Source organism: Budorcas taxicolor, chromosome 9 (assembly GCF_023091745.1).
Source record: "Budorcas taxicolor isolate Tak-1 chromosome 9, Takin1.1, whole genome shotgun sequence".
NCBI lineage: Eukaryota > Metazoa > Chordata > Mammalia > Artiodactyla > Bovidae > Budorcas > Budorcas taxicolor.
Window position 1 is genome coordinate 75,207,498 of NC_068918.1, and position 18,879 is coordinate 75,226,376.

At 39.2% G+C, this 18,879-nt stretch overlaps 1 protein-coding gene across 1 annotated transcript in view; it reads left to right on the forward strand.

Moving 5' to 3' along the window:
* ADGB (androglobin) overlaps positions 1 to 18,879 on the forward strand; it is a 185,955-nt gene that overhangs the window by 84,658 nt on the left and 82,418 nt on the right. Inside the window, exons 13-19 of the mRNA XM_052645937.1 lie at positions 1,078 to 1,207; positions 4,519 to 4,552; positions 5,940 to 6,123; positions 7,415 to 7,478; positions 11,941 to 12,043; positions 14,223 to 14,364; positions 15,937 to 16,051. Coding sequence (XP_052501897.1) covers positions 1,078 to 1,207; positions 4,519 to 4,552; positions 5,940 to 6,123; positions 7,415 to 7,478; positions 11,941 to 12,043; positions 14,223 to 14,364; positions 15,937 to 16,051 — 772 coding nt within the window. The remainder of the gene's footprint in view (positions 1 to 1,077; positions 1,208 to 4,518; positions 4,553 to 5,939; positions 6,124 to 7,414; positions 7,479 to 11,940; positions 12,044 to 14,222; positions 14,365 to 15,936; positions 16,052 to 18,879) is intronic.

An 18,879-nucleotide genomic window follows, 5' to 3' on the forward strand; every position in this document is an offset into this window, starting at 1 on the left:
CTCAATTAAGTCAATTCCAAATGTAAGATTCCTGTGTGTTCTGATCATCAACAAAGATGACCACCATAGCTTTAAAATAAACCGTGTTCCAGGAAAGTTTTACAGCATTGCAGTGACGGACAGAGACTAGTGCTTCAGTAGTATAGAAAGCAATTAAATGTTTTTAACACAAATCAAAAAAATATATATACTACTGGTTGTGGAAGAAGGAGATTGATAAAATGAACAAAATCAGGACTTTCTATTGTTGACAAAACATTAAAGGGATATTATTCAATCACTATAAAAAGAAGGAAATCTTGCTACTTGTGACAATATAGACAGATCTTTAGGATATCATGTCAAGTGAAATTAGGCAGACAAGGAAGACAAATACCATATATTCTCACTTCTTTGTGGCATCTAAGCAAATAAACAAACTCATAGATACAGGAGAATAGACTGGTGGCTGCCGGAGGCAGGAGGTCAGGGTGGATGAAGTGGGTGAAGGAAACCAAAAGATACAAACTTCCAGTTATAAAATAAATAAGTCCTGGGAATGCAATGTGTAGCATGGGAACTATAGTTAATAATGATGGTGCTTTAGTCCCTAAGTCATGTCTGACTCTTGCAACCCCTTGGACTGTAGCCTGCCAGGCTCCTCTGTCCATGGGATTTCCCAGGCAAGAATATTGGAGTGGGTTGCCATTTCCTCCTCCAGGGGATCTTCCCAACCTAGGGACTGAACTCGTGTCTCCTGCATCGACCCAGGTGGACTCTACTGCTGAGTGACCAGGGAAGCCATAGTTCATAACACTGTGTTATATATTTGAAAATTACTGAGAGAGTAGGCCTTAAAAGTTCTTATCACAAGGGGAAGAAATTGTAACTATGTGTGGTGATGTACATTTCTTAGAGTTTTGATTACCATTTTGCCATGTATACAAATACTGATTGTTATGTTGAATGCCTGAAACTAATAATAATGTTGTATGTCACTTATATCTCAATAAAAACGGCACTTATTTATTAGTACCTTTAAACAAGAAGTTAAGATTAACAGAAATTTTTCTTTATTTCTTTTTTTTTTTTTTTTAGTCATTTTGTACGATCTTTTATTAAGAAAGGGCAGGTTCCAGGATCTGGTTTATCTTCCCTTACTGAAAATGATGAAACTGCCACCTTTAGCCAGATAGACTTAAACCAATTGACAAAAATTATATCTCAGGTAACTATGTTACTCTTATTATTAGCCCAGTTCTTAACAATGAAAGTTTTTTTTCCCCCTTAAACTATGAAATGTATATAAATGTATTTGTGCACAATAAATAATACTGAAAATAAGCTTCTTATGTACCTATTTCACAGTACCCCCACAGGTACCCCACACAGGTACCCCTCTGCTCCTCTCACAATAATCAGGAAAGTATGTGTCCCAGGGGCAGGGCTACAAAATACAAGGGTTTATTGGTATGTCTGAGCTGGGAAAGGAACCCTTTAAATCGGGTCCCCCCAAATGAACTGAACCTGAGAGAGACATTAACCCCATGTGTTAAAGCCATTGAGATTTCAGGACTGGTTTGTTATCACAGACTAGTCAGCCTTATATGGTTCATGTTTTTAAACAGCAAAACTGCCTTACCTTTGCCTCTTAAAATAGATATAAATTTTATGATAGGGAAAACATGACTGTTTTCAGATGTTCCCTAAGAGTTGAGATTTAGCACAAGTCAGGAATTAATTATTTACCTGTTTCTTCTTCCACCTTCATCATTACTTCCAGCTGTAATGGAAGAAAGATGATAAGGGGTAAAAATATTCGTTCTTTAAAAATATTCTAGCTGTGGAAGGATTAGGTATTTTTTCTTATACAACTTTATGTACAACTAATTGCTTCATTTTTTTTTTTCGCTTGCTTATTTTTTCTATGACACATTAGGAAGCTGTCCCAAACAATTTTTTTTTTTAAAGAAACACCATTAAAAAAACACCCTCTGAACACCTTCACCACACAAACATGTGAGATAACTCTATCAATGTCGACTATTTTCCTGGAAATATCACCCCTGGGATACTTTGCTCTCTTGCTCTTGTTCAGACTGATAGAAACCTGCAATTGTCATCCTGGGACTTTCTCTTCTCTCTCTCCTCTGATGCATTTTCTAGTTTTTGGAAACTATGCTGTCCTCCTACTTTATACTTTAATTTCAATGGCATGCATCTTCTAATACTCCCTGAGAGAAGATGCATGGAAAGTGAAGATTATGAGAGCAAGAAGTTCTTTGTATATTCTTGATGTTAACCCTTTATTACACATACGATTTGGAAATAATTTCTCTCATTCCGTAGGCTGCATTTTCACTGTTGATTAGCTCTTTTTGAATGACAGAAGATTTTCTACATAGTCCATTTTTTTTTTACTTTTGTTGTCTGTGTTTTTGTTGTCAAATCTAAGAAACCAGTGTCAAATCCAATGTCACGAAGCTCTTCACCTATGTTTTCTTTGAAAAGTTGTTTTCAGTTTTAGTCTCTTTTTTAAAAATCAGCTTTACATTCAAACTTCCTGTTGAATTTATTTCACTTTCCTATTTTTAGATTCTAAGAGCTCTACCTTGTTCTTGATGTATTTTTATAGAAGTTTACTATTTGATAAATGACTATCTTCTTAACTTTCTGATAATACTAACTTTTCAAACATCTCCTTATATGATTATTTCTGGTTCCTATGAATCTCTCTAGCCACATCCATTAGTTTCTTTCTTTTATATGGGGCTCTTTCCTCAATTGCCTGGTAGCACTTTGTTATACACATATCAGGAGTTTATGACATTAAAGGGCTGCTGATTAGAAGAAGCTTTACGGCATGGATAGAGCTTGTCAGCTGGTAGCTTTAACTTGAGATAATTGGGGATAAATGAGCTTCATCCGGGGGTGGGACTGGCTCCAAATATGAGATTCCCTGAGGTTTTCCTCCAGCTCTGTTCAGTTTCATAGGTTAAGGGTTCTCTAATCTCCCTGCTGGGGTGGAATGTGGTGGTAAGGATTGTCATACTTTTATCCACCAGAGTTATTAAAGCCGAGCAGCAGAGTTCCTGAGAGTCTCAAAATTCATCATGTGGATGTTCACTTAATTCCTCTCCTCTCTTTGTAGTAGCCTTTCTTGCTTCCCACGCTGTCTGTGAACCCAGATCTGGAGATTTTTCATTTAATTTCTCCACTTAAATCAAGCTCCAATGTCCTATTTAGGCTGAAGAAGAATAGATGCTAAACCAGAAGGGATTAGGGAGAAGTGGGGACTTGTCTGTTCCTTATATAGACATTCAACCCACCCCGTTATTTTCAGCCTGTATCTCATTTCCTCCTTTTCAGTTCAGTTTAGTCACTCAGATGTGTCCAACTCTTTGCGACCCCATGGACCGCAGCAGGCCAGGCCTCCCTGTCCATCACCAGCTCCTGGAGTTCACTCAAACTCATGTCCATCGAGTCGGTGATGCCATCCAACCATCTCATCCTCTGTTGTCCCCTTCTCCTCCTGCCTTCAATCTTTCCCAGCATCAGGGTCTTTTGAATGAGTCAGTTCTTCACATCAGGTGGCCAAAATACTGGAGTATTCTCCTTCTCAGATGCCTGCTAATTGTTTCTGGGCTTTTAAGGCTTGGATGGGCTTGCTTCTCACTAACACTTCATATTCAGTTATCTCTACTCTGTTTTCTTCTCCACCCACTTTACATCATCCAAAATATTGTTAGCATCACCCACCACTAGTCTGTATAAATTTATACAATTTTATCTTTCAAATTATTTTCATTGTGTTTTAGAAATAGCAGATTAGTGCATGTGCATTCAATGTATTTTCCCTGTTAAAAGTTTGAGAAACCGTTTTTAATACTTTGAAATAATCCTCTCTGGTTTCTGTATGTGTGCTTAGTCACTCAGTTGTGTCCAGCTCCTGCAACCCCATGGACTGTAGCCCACCAGGCTTCTCTGTCCATGGGATTCTCCAGGCAAGAATACTGGAGTGGGTTGCCATCTCCTTCTCCAGGGGATCTTCCTGACCCAGGAATCAAACCCAGGTCTCCTGCATTGCAGGCAGATTCTTTACTGACTGAGCTACAAGGGAAGGCCCACTAGTTTCTGTATAGTAACCATTAATCATAATCTCATTTTAGTCAATCAGTATAAATTATTGGTGTATAAATTATAAATTATCAGTGCCTCATACCATCTAACATATCTACTCAGGGATATTATTGTTTTAATTTAAATTTTCTTATAAGATTCAAACAGGTAATAAGCTCATACAAGTAGTATTTTAATGTCACAAATGTAAACTCGCACTCAAATTCACATCTTTTGGATTTTAAGGTTGAAAAAAAATTCCATTTTGCTCTATGTTTTAGTAAGGATTTAGAGAAATTTCGATTTCTCCAGTGTTTAGAAGACTGTATGAACCCTTTTAAAAACGGTGGTGCTTTAGAGAGCAGTCATGTTTTGTTGAACTGATAAATGATTTCTCAGTGTGTTCCTTTCAATTCACAGGGAAATGTTGCTTCACAACCTGTACTCGGAAAAGGTAAATCAATAATCTCTTCATGACTTTTTTCTCAGATATCACAATACAAAGGGGTCTCTGCTTCCTGACAGCTTCTTGCTCTCCCTTCTCCTGTTCCCAGCACCCCTCACCCCAAGGTCTCCTCTGATGTGTAGAGTCTAATCTGCTCCCGGCTAGAAAAATCAGATGATCACACTCGTTAAATTCAAGCTTAAAGTCAACATGAAAGACAATCTGATTAAAGCCCCATGAGTCATGCTCATGTGTTTTAATGCATGCACGTTGGATCAAAGCACTAAAACCACTGCAGATTCCTCAGTTCCTGAATAATGACTTGTGTGTGTAAAAGTGTGAGTTGCTGTCACGTCTGACTCTGTGACCCCATGGACTTGTAGTTGCTCGGTCTTGCCTAACCCTGTGTGACCCCATGGAGTGCCACCAGGCTCCTCTGTCCATGGGATTCTCCAGGCAAGATTACTGGAGTGGGTTGCCATTCCCCTCTCCAGGAGATCTTCCCAACCCAGGGAGCGAACTCCCAAGGCTCAAATCCAAAAACAGTGTTGTGTGGCATGTGTATATATAACATTGTGGTTCCAGAAAGTGTACAGGAAATTTATGGCCTTGATAAACATAAAAAGATTGCAGAATCACTGACTATGGAGATCAGTTGTCCTATAGAAAGATGACAGTCACCATAGATCTTTCAAGTTTTTGTTTCTTCTTCTATTGTCTGGGTCATCCCATCGCTTAATGTCAGTTTATGGCAGATTTTACATGCATTGTTCAGTTGCTAAGTCGTGTCTGACTCTTTGTGCCCCCATAAACTGTAGCATGTCGGACTTCCCTATCCTTCATTATCTCCCTGAGTTTGCTCAAACTTATGTCCATTGACTCAGTGATGCCACCCAGCCATCTCATTCTCTGTTGTCCCCTTCTCCTCTTCCCCTCAATCTTTCCCAGCATCAGGGTCTTTTCTGGTGAGTCATCTCTTCACATCAGGTGGCCAACATATTGGAGCTTCAGCTTCAGCATCAGTCCTTCTAGTGAATATTCAGGGTTGATTTCCTTTAAGAGTGACTGGTTTGATCATACATAAAGCATAAGCAGCTAAATCCTGTTGTAACTTTACAATCTCTAAAGAATATGTGCACAAAAGTATAAAAGGGTTTTCAGATTTTCTGGACACTCTTCTTGCAAGGTAGGATTAAATTCTCCTGAGCGTATGAAAATGGGTCTCTGCATGGACCTCTACAAATCTGAGGCCTACATGGAAATGACTATCTCAGGAAATATTTTCTCAAAAACAGACTTCAGTACGTGAGCTCCCCTCTACTGTTTTCCATACCTTAATAACTTAGTATTTCACACCTTAGGTGTGTTTGACGCTGTTGTCTTCTGCTCTGCACAGATGAACCAGCAGACTATGGAGTCAATGACACAGTCCATCCAGCTGAAGGAGTCAGTTTGGAAAAAGATTTGATCAGCCAGACAACAGCAACACAGGAAAAATCGCAGGAGGAACTTACAACAATAAATAACAGTGTTTCTAAAGAAATATGGTTGGATTTTGAAGACTTCTGTGTATGCTTTCAGTAAGTATAAATTGTATGTGTGTGTGCAATATAATAAATATATAAGCCTTTGATTTTTAGCTTTCATGTAAAAGAGTTAAACCAGTGTTAGTCTGGTGTTGATCTAATAGTAAACAAAAATATTAGAAGGAAATATGGGTGAGTTGATTGTCCACACAAAGCATGAGTAGCCAAACCAGTCTCAGGCCAATTTCAGCCTCTTCTCAAAGACTTATTTTTTGTTTAAGTTTATTCACCAAGAGAGATCATTTGCGTCCCTGTCAGGCAACTAGTTATTATTTTTCCCATCTTTATTTATGTACAACTGACAGATAAAATTATAAATACTTAGTATGCATGGAGGATGGATGAACTGGGAGATTAAGATCGACATATATACACTGCTGCTGCTAAGTCACTTCAGTCATGCCCGACTCTGTGTGACCCCATAGATGGCAGCCCACCAGACTCCCCCGTCTCTGGGATTCTCCAGGCAAGAACACTGGAGTGGGCTGCCATTTCCTTCTCCAATGCATGAAAGTGAAAAGTGAAAGGGAAGTTGCTCAGTCGTGTCCAACCCTCAGCGACCCCATGGACTGCAGCCTTCCAGGCTCCCCCGTCCATGGGATTTTCCAGGCAAGAGTACTGGAGTGGGGTGCCATTGCCTTCTCCGGACATATATACACTACCATATGTAAAATAGATGTGGGAACCTGCTATATAGTACAGGGAGCTTAGCTGAGTGCTCTGTGATGACCTAGATGGGTGAAGTGGGAGGGAGGCTCCAGAAGGAGGGGATATATGTACACATATAGCTGTTTCACTTCATTGTAATAGCAGAAACTAACACAACTTTGTAAAGCAGTTATACACACACACAAAAATGTGTACATGGTGATGAATTAAAACACATACATATTATGAAAGATCCCCCCATCCATTTCATTAACATATCTATCACCTCATATGTTTACCTTCTTATTTTGTGTGAGAACATATAAGTTCTGTTCTTTGAGCACATTTTAATTATACAATGTAGTGTTATCAACAATACTCACCATATTTTACGTTAGATCTTCAAACCTTAATTCATCTTGTAACAGAAAATTTGTACTCTTTTTACCAATCTCTTCTCGTTTTCCCCACCCTCAGCCCTGGCAACCATGTTTTCCCTCTCTGAGTTGTTATCATTTCTTGTAATTTTCATCTATCTTTACCTGTTTTGCCTATAATTATTCATGTCTGAGAAACTTAATATGTAGTACTAGTCTGTTGCATATAATGACAATAACCTGTTATAAATGTTTTTCAGGACTCTATATATTTTCCACAAACCAAGTTCATATTGCCTTAACTTTCAAAAATCAGAATTCAAGGTAAATACATTATGATATCTTCTCTTTCACTTCTTACATTTTTGATGGAATCATGCTACTGAAAAACACTTTCAAATTTATCAAGCATTTCTAAACTTCTAATATAATTGTATTTAAAAAATTGTTAGAGTCTTCTACTAATTGCTTACCCAGATAATAAGCAAAATTCTGCTACCTGGTATTTCCAACCGTGATCCATCTGATGATGTTGCAGCAGTTCAACCCTGAGATGCATTATTCTATAAATTCACGCTAAGGAAATTTTAACTTATAAATAAAGGGAGGAAAAGCACAAAAAATTCACTATGCATGCTTGCATGCTAGGTCTCTTTAGTCATGTCCAACTCTTTGCAACCCTATGGACTGTAGCCCACCAGGCTCCTCTGTCCAGGGGATTCTCCAGGCAAGAGTACTGGAGTGGATTGCCAAGCCTTCCTCCGAGGGATCTTCACAGCCCAGGGATCAAACCGAAATCTCATATGTCTTCTGCTAATTAATGTTCACTAACTTGCACACAATTCCTAAAACATAAGCACATTTTCACTATCATTTTTGCTATATCAGCCCACATTCTTGCCTCTCCTTGAAATTAATTCACGTTAGTCCTGCCCACCGCTTGAAGTTCATTCCCCTTCCTCTGGCCAGTGTCTACAAGTCCCTCAGAGCAGCACGGATGCCATGAGACCTCCTTCCCTGGCCATAGAGTCCGAGTCAAGTATGCTCTCTCCATGCATTCCGTGTGACTGTCCACACTCAAACACTTTCCTCCCTCCATCCTGACTGTATGGTCTTTCCTCTGTGTTCCTCCACCTACCTGTCCACTTCATGTCAGCATCTTAAGGAGGACTCTGTCCTTGTCTTTACTGTTGCAGTACAGGCCCTGGCATGAAGTAGAAACTTGGTTTTAAAAAAAAATTGTTGAATGAATTAATGAGCAAGTCTCATATGGAGTAGAATTTTGGAGAAGATGATGAAATGTATCCTGGGAAACTAAATTACACTGAAACGTGCTTGTTGCTTGTATGGGGCCATGCAAGCCCCCAGTGATAACTTAACATCTCACTGAGCTAATGCAGAGTTGGGGAAGTAAGAAGGCTTGGAGATGACTTCTTCCTTTGCACTTGTACTAAATGAAAATGCAGACAGAGAAAAAAAAACCTTTTTGAGCATCCCTTAAGAGGTACTTTGTAGCTGGTTGCATGCTCTGAAAGTACAATCAGCTCTGTACTAGTGACTGGGGCTGGCAGAATGACTGACCTGGCTCGGTAATCTGTCTACAAAAAATACCCAGAGGAATGCTTTGACTTTATGAAGATTAAAAAACAAACAAAGCAAAAGCAAACAAACAAAACCCAAACTGTTAATTGAGAATAGCAGAACCCAGTGTGTGGTATGCTATGTATTCACCATTTACAGTTAATTTAGGAATGTCATCAGATTCAAATTACTGGCAACAATTAAATGATAGTCATTTATAGGTGCCCCCTCTGTTCCCAGCCTTGAACTAGGTTCTTTTTTGTATCAACTCTTCAAGGCAAACCCAATGAAAAAACTATTATTATTATCAATTTTAAGGTTAGGAAACTGAGGCAGACCAGGTTTGGGTAAAATGCCCAAGACCACCAAACTAGTAAGTGGCACAAACATCAGGAGAACCAGATTTGTCCTCAGTGAAGCCTGTGCCTTTCTCACTACTGCACCTTTGGAGGAAGCAGATCCATGGCTCTGGAGCCAGACTGCCTGGTTTTGAATGCAGATTTCACTTGGGATAAGACTCTTTGCCTCAGTTTACTTATTTATACAATGGCAGTGAGAGACCTACATCAGAGTTGAGAAAGGAATGAGAGAATTTGTGTAAAACACTTAGAAGAATGCCTAATACTTAGTAAGTGAAATGCTAGCTGTCATTATTATTACCGAGAGCATTTGGCACATGAGTTTTTGTTATACATTGCCACCCTAATATGTATGTGTGTGTGTGTGTGTGTGTGTGTGTGTGTGTGTGTGTGTGTGTGTGTTTGGACATTTTTATGAAGTGATGGTAAATACAGAATTTTATTTTCCTTTTAAAGTTCCAGCTTGGCAAAATAAAATGACAGCATCCATTATGAGTCCCTTCATCCCCCTGAATTTTTTCTTTTTAACATCAATGGTCTGAGAAAATGACGACTTAGAGGATATTGTTAGTACCCAAAATTAACGGCCTTTAGTTTGGACTGCGCATGGTCTGAGGCTAGGCAGTCGTGATTTAGGGGCTTCCCTGGTGGCTCAGATGGTAAAGAATCTGCCTGCAATGCAGGAGACCCAGATTCAATACCTGAGTAGGAAAGATCCTCTGGAGAAGGGCATGGCAATCCACTCCAGTATTCTCGCCTGGAGAACCCCACACACAGATGTGTGTGGAGAACCCCACACACAGATGAGCCTGGTAGGCTACAGTCCATGAGGGTGCAACTAACACTTTCACTTTTAGTCCTGATTTTAGTGGCCACAGGCATTGCCTGCTGAACTAGGAACACAGAGTCTGAGGCTTGTCCTGTGCACACCCTTTAGCTGTCCCCATGGGTGATGTCATGGGAGCTGGCAGGGGCTTGCAAAGACGTCTCATGCCTGCACCAGAGAAGATTCCCTTCATGTGGCCTCCAGGGCCACCTCATGTTCAAATTCTCAGACAATTTAAAATGATGGCAAATGAGTTATAGGTAGAGCCTCCTCCTTGCTCACACAGGCTACACTGGCAAATCCAAGGTCCTTCAGAGTTTTAGACAGGGAGTATTTGAAACAACTGCCTCTATCACCATGTTGCAGACGGAAGAAAACAAAAGAAAATTAAGATAAAGTGTCAAATGCTAACTATTGGAAAACTGAGTGATGCAATCATTTTAAATAGTTACATTGCATCAAACATTTCTAGGAATCTTATTATACTTGATTATTAAGGATTTCTTTTTCACAATATAGCTTGTTTTTTTTGCATTTCAACTTGTTATTTAAATATTGTTGTAAAATAATATAGAAAGCCTTTAAATTATGCTGCTGCTGCTGCTAAGTCACTTCAATCGTGTCCAACTCTGTGCGACCCCATGGACAGCAGTCCACCAGGCTCTGCCGTCCCTGGGATTCTCGAGGCAAGAACACTGGAGTGGGCTGCCATTTCCTCCTCCAATGCATGAAAGTGAAAAGTGAAAGTGAAGTCGCTCAGTCATGTCCGACCCTTCGCAACCCCATGGACTGCAGCCCACCAGGCTCCTCCGTCCATGGGATTTTCCAGGCAAGAGTCCTGAAGTGGGGTGCCATTGCCTTAAAGTATAATGACAATTAAATTAACACATTTACCATACACCATCAGTCAAAATTATGTTGAAGCACTGGGAAATTGAAGTGCAGTAATAGCACAATAATTGAAAGGCCAACATTGGAGTTAGGTATTAGTAGATAGACAGACTTACTTTTGAATCTAAGCTGTGCTACTTGCAAGCTCTGTGACCTTTGACAAATTACTTACCCTCTCTGTATTTCAGTTTCTTCATCCATAATTATAGATGTTAATAGTACCTACCAAAGATGGATTGAAATCATACTCATGTAATCCTTATGTGCCTGTCCACTAAGAGATATTCCAGTTTTGCTCAATACTTTCTTGCATGCCTCAAGCAAAAATCCAGCTTAGTTCTGGAGTGGGTAGCCTTTCCCTTCTCCAGGGGATCTTCCCAACCCAGGGAATAAACCCATGTCTTCCACATTGCAGGAAGATTCCTTACCAGCTGAGCCACAAGGGAAGCCCCCAGTTTGGTTCATTAGCATGCAATGGGCATAGTTCTGAAGACCTTGTAGAATGAAGGAGTAACAGCAAAAACCACCAAGTAGCATGTGCTTAATCACTCAGTTGTGTGTCACTCTTTGTGATCCCCAAGGACTGTAGCCAGGCTCCTCTGTCCAGAGGATTCTCCAGACAAGAATACTGGAGTGGGTTGCCATGCCCTTCTTCAAAGGATCTTCCCAACCATTGGGTTGAACCCAGGTCTCCCTCATTGCCTGCAGATTCTTTACCATCTGAGCAGACAGGGAAGCCCAAGTAGTCTACATTAATACATTTCTATTCTCTCCCTGTTTACTTATCAGGGACCTATTTTTTGAGCACTGCTCAGCTATAGGCTCAATTTCTTCCTCTACTGTCGTTTCTGGAACAAACATACCCCCTTTCTTTACTCACCGAGGAAAGCTTTGGCTCTCTCTGATATGGTGGCCGGTCTCAGTGTCTGCAGACATGGGTTCCATGGACTGCTGCCAGCATGCACCAGTGTGATTTTCTTCCTTTCATTAAATCTGTAAAGTACTTGTTGTGGTGTCTAGAACACACTACATGCTCTATGAATGTCAGGTATTGTACTTTCATTAGAATTGGGAAATACCAGCAGGAACAGGCTGATATGAAATGCAACAATTAGTCTATTTCTTGCAGTTTTCAGATGAACGTGTGTCCTATCACCTATTCATGGACAGTTTAAAGCCCATTGAACTGCTGATCTGCTTTTCTGCATTGGTACGCTGGGGAGAATCTGGAGGTAAGAGGGCCATGAGAAAATTACAGTCTGAAAGCCCAGCTCACTTTCTATTCAGGGGAAATGTATACTACAAGTTTTAGACACCGAATGAAGGAACTTATTCCCCCTCTAGACCTCCTAAGACCTTCCTGCTCCTCTGACATCGAGGAGTATGCTCACTCTTGCCACCCATCTCTCTTTGTTACGGTCATATGATCACCTCTTATGCACACCCAGTCCCTCTGTTTCTCTTTCCCCTTATATATGTCATCATTATTGGTTCTTTCAAAATCTTTTAAAAATCACAAGCTCTTTCTTCTTCGATTTGACTCTTCCAAAGGCCTTTATCTCATCCTGCCCTGGGCCCCTACTATCATGGTTTTATTTAGACTTTATTGTACTAATAGCTGTATTATCTCAATCAATCTTAAGCTCTCTGACCCCCACCTGAAGCTCCAGTTCACTCTCTCTAGAATTCCCACCCCTACAATTCTTAGGCTGAATGGGGACCACCATTCATCAACCTGACAACGTTTTCTGTGTCCACCCTCATCAGATCCTTATTTCTCTGAGTCCCAACACAGTTTCCATGGGCCATCATTGTATTTATTGGTGTTTCTTCACATGTGCCCTCAACACAAGTGCTTTCTTACCCTTTCAAGTTATGTTCCTGAGAAAACCCTAATACTGGTTGAAAATATCTCTGTGCCTGAGCTGGGGTTGCATCAGAGCAGCTGAGTGTGACTGAAGAAAAAAGTTCCTGCTACCTAGCCCCATTTTAAATGGAGGAGCACAAACCTCGAAAAGAACGAACAAAAAAATGACCTGAGCACTGTCAACATTCCCCAAGTTCATTCATCCTCCAAACTTTCATTCTTATGGATGGTTATTGCAAACCTGCAGATCTCTCGCCATCTTCAAATCTCCAATTCCCAGTCCACCCTTCCTCCTTTTCAGGTGATGACCTTGCTATTGTTTTCACTGAAGAGATAGAAGAGATCAGAAATGACCTACTCTTCTCCTCATATCGAACTTTCTGAAGCTCTAATCACCTTACCTTCCTATTCTAACAGAGAGACTGTTTCTTTTCTTCTCTAGGGCTGGTTTCTTGTGAACACATGCACAAATGCACCAAACAGTATTCTTTGATTGACTTGTTTTACTAAAGCATTTATATGTAACTCAAATGAACAGCTCTGACCCTGCACAGGTATAAATATTTGCTGCATGCTTAATATTGAATTTCGTGCCTACCTTGATGGCAGAGACTATGGTTTTCCTACTGAGATATACCCAATGTTTTAAGTGGTATCAGATATGTAGCAGGTAGGCAATAAGCATTTGTTGAATAAACTTTCGAGACTTCAGTGGTGTGAGTTTAGTATGTCTACCTAACCAACAGTTCCTAAGCTGCACCACATCCTAGAACATTGAAACTCCAAATGCATGGAAGTGTTTCAGATCACGTGGTGGCCTGTAACATTAGCTTGAGGGTTAGCTGCAAAACAAGGTAAGAAGTATTTTGCCCTCAGCTACCAATGAAGAATAATATTTTCTACCCATTTTCAGATTTTAAAAAGTTAATTAAAGTTTAATTAGACTATTTTAATTAATTTAAAAAATACAATTAAATTTAAAAGGTTAATTTAATTGAAATGAAAGTTTTGTTAATTATGTTATTTCTCCACACACTTAAAGCTAAGAATCAAAGGTAAAAAACTTAGATAAAATGTAGCATATTTTGCCCTTGTTTTGACACTTTCTTAGGAAAATCTCTCATTTCCCCAGATGTAGTAATTTTCCTCCTTTAAAATTGCATCCAGCAGGATATTGTGATTACTGCTCTACATAAGAAAAGCAGTGGTATACTACAATGAAATATCCCTGGCTGACCTCTTTTTTCCTAACTTTTCCATTCCTGGTTTTTTCAGCTGGGGGAATGACTACGAGGAGAAAAGTAGGAATAGGAACGAAGATTTTGCTTCCTCTCAAGTATTATTTCCCATAACTATTTACCCAGCATAATTTCTAATGTTTTATGAGCATTTCCAGAATATGTCTAATTGTTGGTTGTTGTTAATATTATTATAATTATATTATTATTAATGTCATATTGATAAAAAAGCAATATTAGTGATGGCCAACTATACTCTCACAATCGAGTTTTATATATATATAATTTTTTTAACTTTTCCTAAAGCTTTAACAAAGAACAGCCCTCCCATAGAGCCTGGACTACTTACAGTTGAGACAGTTTCTTGGAAATCTCTGAAACCACGTGATCTTGTTGTGACAATTCACACCTATGCTACCAAGGCTACAGTGGTTCGCCTGCCTGTTGGGTATGGAATGACTTTATTTTTCCCATACTAAGAATTATTTGATGACTTGTAAACTTTTGACTACTAGATAATGAAACAATATGGAATCTAATATGTTGTTTCCTACAGTGATTTCACAAAGTATAGGTCTATCATCATGATTCTTGAGAAAAATAATTCTGGGAATGAATAAACTGAAGAAACGCTGTATCTTTTGGAAGATGCATAATTGTCAAAGAATCTGAAACATCTTTAGTAAAGAGTACATTTTAAATGTGTTTAACCCAGTATTTCCTAAAATTAATTTATTAAAATGATCTTTTTGTTTTATTATGCCATAGTTCTTAATAAGGACCATGACTTTATTTAAAAACAGGCTGAAAAACAGCATTTTTTTCTATAAATCTATAGTTTAACCGTATTTTTAATTTTACCTGTAGCTTTATTTTAAATTAAAATATAATAGGTTAAACACATCACATTTTCCATTTTAAAGAAGAGATATATAATTGAAAAGTTTTCATGATTTTTGATAAGTAAAGTTCAAAATATTACATCATATTTCAGATAAGATAAATATTTTGCTGAATTTCCCAAGATCAATCATGATAATTCTATGTGATTAATGAAAAGCTATGGCTCTTATTCAAAAAGCAAAACCCAAGCAACAAAATAAAGTGCTAAAATAATCTATGGGCAAGCATCAAATATTCCTAGAGGAATAATGAATTTTAAAAATACTATATTTTTTACATCTCCCCTAAAAACTCTAGTATGGAAAGATTCTTCCAAAAATCATTATTCTGTCTGAGTGCTCATTCATCAAGATGACCAAGATGGAGAACTGATAAACAATCTACTTTTATCTGGGCTTCCCTGCTGGCTCAGACAGCAAAGAATCAGCCTGCAGTGCAGGAGACCTGGGTCCAGTCTCTGGGTCAGGAAGACCCCCTGGAGAAGGGAATGGCAAACCACTCCAGTATTCTTGCCTGGAGAATTCCATGGACAGAGGAGCCTGGCAGACTACATTACAGTCGATGGGGTCACAAAGAGTAGGATACAACTGAGCAGCTAAACGCTTTCACAGTTTACTACTCCTATCTACATTTCCCCCCAACAGGGACCTAAGCAGCCACCAGGAAGGTTTAAGACATGCTCTCAGTCCTCTCCATGGTGCTACAACCTGGTAGGAGGGACATAAGCAACATACATGAAGCTATGCATTTGTGAGAAAATGACTATGAAATCGACAAAGCGCTTGGCCAATGTGAATTATTACTGTTGTGAGGGGAAAATCGGGACCAGTGTTTTGCAATATGTCTGCAGTGCATGGGAGATGTCTCCAACATGTACAACTTTGTCATTTAGTGTGACCACTTTCATCCAACATAATTAGTGAAATGTAGATTCCATGCTCTCTGAGCGTTCTTTCAGAGTAAAAATTCATCGGTCATTACCTCATCTGTGTTACAAAATTCAGCCCATACTAACCTTTGACTTCATTTGAGCACAAAGTATCATCAAGAAGCTAGCAGAGGCAAGGACTACAACAAAGGAGAGCCTCGATCTGTGTCTAGTGCCCACTCTTTTTAGGAGACACATGCTGCTCTTCACTGCATACTCCCCCGTGGGCCACTCCATACACATCTGCAGCATGGTGACCTTCGTCATTGGGGATGAAGATGTTGTGCTACCCAACTTTGAGCCGGTAAATTGGTTAGCAACTGTGATTTGTGTGTGCGTGCTTTAGTTTCAAAGATCTTGAACTAAATCATATTTCTATTTTTTTATTCAACTTACTCAATTTTTTACTTTTTAAACCTATTAAGTATATTCTGTAAGAAGTTATCAAATATGACATGTTAATAAGCAGTCTAAACTCTGTAGGGATACAAATAAAATCATTTTATTTTAAAAATAATTAATATTTTTATTTCATTTAATTTTATTTACTCACCTCTGCTCTGTTGAATTCCCTTACACATCTGTTAACACATAAGGCAGACCCCATAGTATCAATATTATTGTTCCGTTGAGAAACATAAAGGATCAGTACAGACTTTTTCAATGCAGGTTAAATGTTTGATATTTTATATGTTCCTTTCCTCCTTCTTTGTCCTGAGGAAGGGACTTGGATTCAGGGAGAGAGGGATCCACGAAAGGGTCAGTCATTTCTTCATCTGCTTTTAACCTCTTGTTTTTTCTAGCTCCTTGGCTCTGACAGGGTCTGAAAGAAAATAGAGATAAATACATCTTCCTTCAGGTCCTGTCTTGGTTTAGACGTCCTCTCAAGGACATCTTTAGACATACGCATATGCATTTTGGGAGACAAGTATTTATAGGGCCTTTCTACTGCATAATTCAGCTTTGCCTGCCCCTCCAATCTATCTCCATATATCACAACTTCATATTCGTGAGATGAGATCCACTTAGCCAGTCAGGAAACCTCTTGTCCAGAGCAGTAGCAGGATGGCTCAGAACCAACTCCGTGCTCATGTTTTCATGGCCCAGATACGCTCCAGTCGCGCGTTCTTCCCTCTGCAGGCAGTGGTCCTGAAGGATGCTACGCTCCAGTCGCGCGTTCTTCCCTCTGCAGGCAGTGGTCCTGAAGGATGCTACGCTCCAGTCGCGCGTTCTTCCCTCTGCAGGCAGTGGTCCTGAAGGATGCTACGCTCCAGTCGCGCGTTCTTCCCTCTGCAGGCAGTGGTCCTGAAGGATGCTACGCTCCAGTCGCGCGTTCTTCCCTCTGCAGGCAGTGGTCCTGAAGGATGCTACGCTCCAGTCGCGCGTTCTTCCCTCTGCAGGCAGTGGTCCTGAAGGATGCGCTATGGCTGCCTCTTCTCTTCCTGCATCACCTCTCATTAGACCTAACTCCTGCTCGGTAGACACAGAGGGATGATCATCAAGCCCATCTTCTATGTCCCTTAAACCCTTAATTAGATTTACCCTGCTTATTTTAAATTCTTGTTTTTTCTCTTCTTTTAAAAAAATTATTTTTACTTGAATAAATCAGTGTTATCTAAAAGAAATTGTACTAAATAAAACTGTATAAAGTGAAAGTGTTAGTTGCTCAGTCATGTCAGATTCTTCAAGATAACTATAAAATAAAGGCAGCCAACTTAACTGCCACCATTATATGATTTAGATGAATAATAAATATGCTTAAGTGGTAAAGAATCCTCCTGCCAATGTAAGAGACACAAGAGACGCAGGTTCAGTCCCTGAGTCAGGAAGACCCCTGGAGGAGGAAATGGCACCCCACACCAGTATTCTTGCCTGGAAAATTCCATGGACAGAGGAGCCTGGTGAGATACAATCCATGGGACCTCGAAGAGTCAGACAAGCCCGAGTGACTGAGCATGCATAATGATATTATAATATTAAAAAAAAAACCTTCAGGGAACTTGGGGATTTTTAGCGAATGAGGCACCATCTCCTTGCGTGGCCCTGAAATAAACCTTTCTCTGCTTCAAACTCCAAACAAATAAACAAAAAAAAATTTTTTTACATAGTATGGCTTATCTAGTTTGTTCCTTTTTTATTTTTTGAACTGAAGTAGAATTGATTTACAGTATCATGTTAATTTCAGCTGTTCAGCCAAGTGTTTCAGTTTTAATATATATTTTTTCAGGTTATATTCCATTATAGGTTAATTAGAAGATATTGAACCTTGTCCCCTGTGTTATATACTAAGCCTTTTTTTCTTATCTATTTTATATGTAGCAGTGTATATCCGTTAAAACCATACTCCTAATTTTTCCCTCCTCTACCTGTTTGCCTTTGGTTAGTCATAGTTTGTTTTCTATGCCTATGAGTCTCTCGGTTTTGTAAATAGATCCATTTGTACTTATTTATTTTATTCCACGTGTGATATCACACAGTATTTGTCTTTATGTACTTAATCACTATGATATTCTGTAGGCCCATCCATGTTACTGCAAATGGCATCTTTTCATTCTTCTTATGGCTGAGTAATATTCCAGTACTGTATCCATGCATCGACTGATAGACATTTAGGCTGCTACTATATATAGTGCTATGAACACTGGGGTGCATGTATGGAACTTAAAAGCTTTTGAACAGCAAAAGAAACCAACAAAATGAAAAGACAGTCTATGGAATTGGAGATATTTGCAAATGATGTGACTGACAAGGGGTTAATTTCCAAAATATACAAACAGCTCATACAACTCAATGTCAAAAAACAACCTAATAAAAAATGGGCAGAAGACCTCAATAGACATTACAAGACATTCAGAAGGTTAACAGGTATATTAAAAGATGCTCAACATTATTAATTATTAGAGAAATGCAAAGCAAAACCACAATGAAGTATCACCTCACATAGGTCAAAATGGCCATCATCAAAATATCTACAAAAAATAAGTGCTGGAGAGAGTATGGAGAAAAGAAAACCTTCCTACACAGTTGGTTAGAATGTAAATTGATCCAGCTACTATGTAGAACAGTATGGAGGTTCCATGGTGGTGGTGCTTTAGTCACTAATTCATGTCCAACTCTTGTGACCCCATTGAC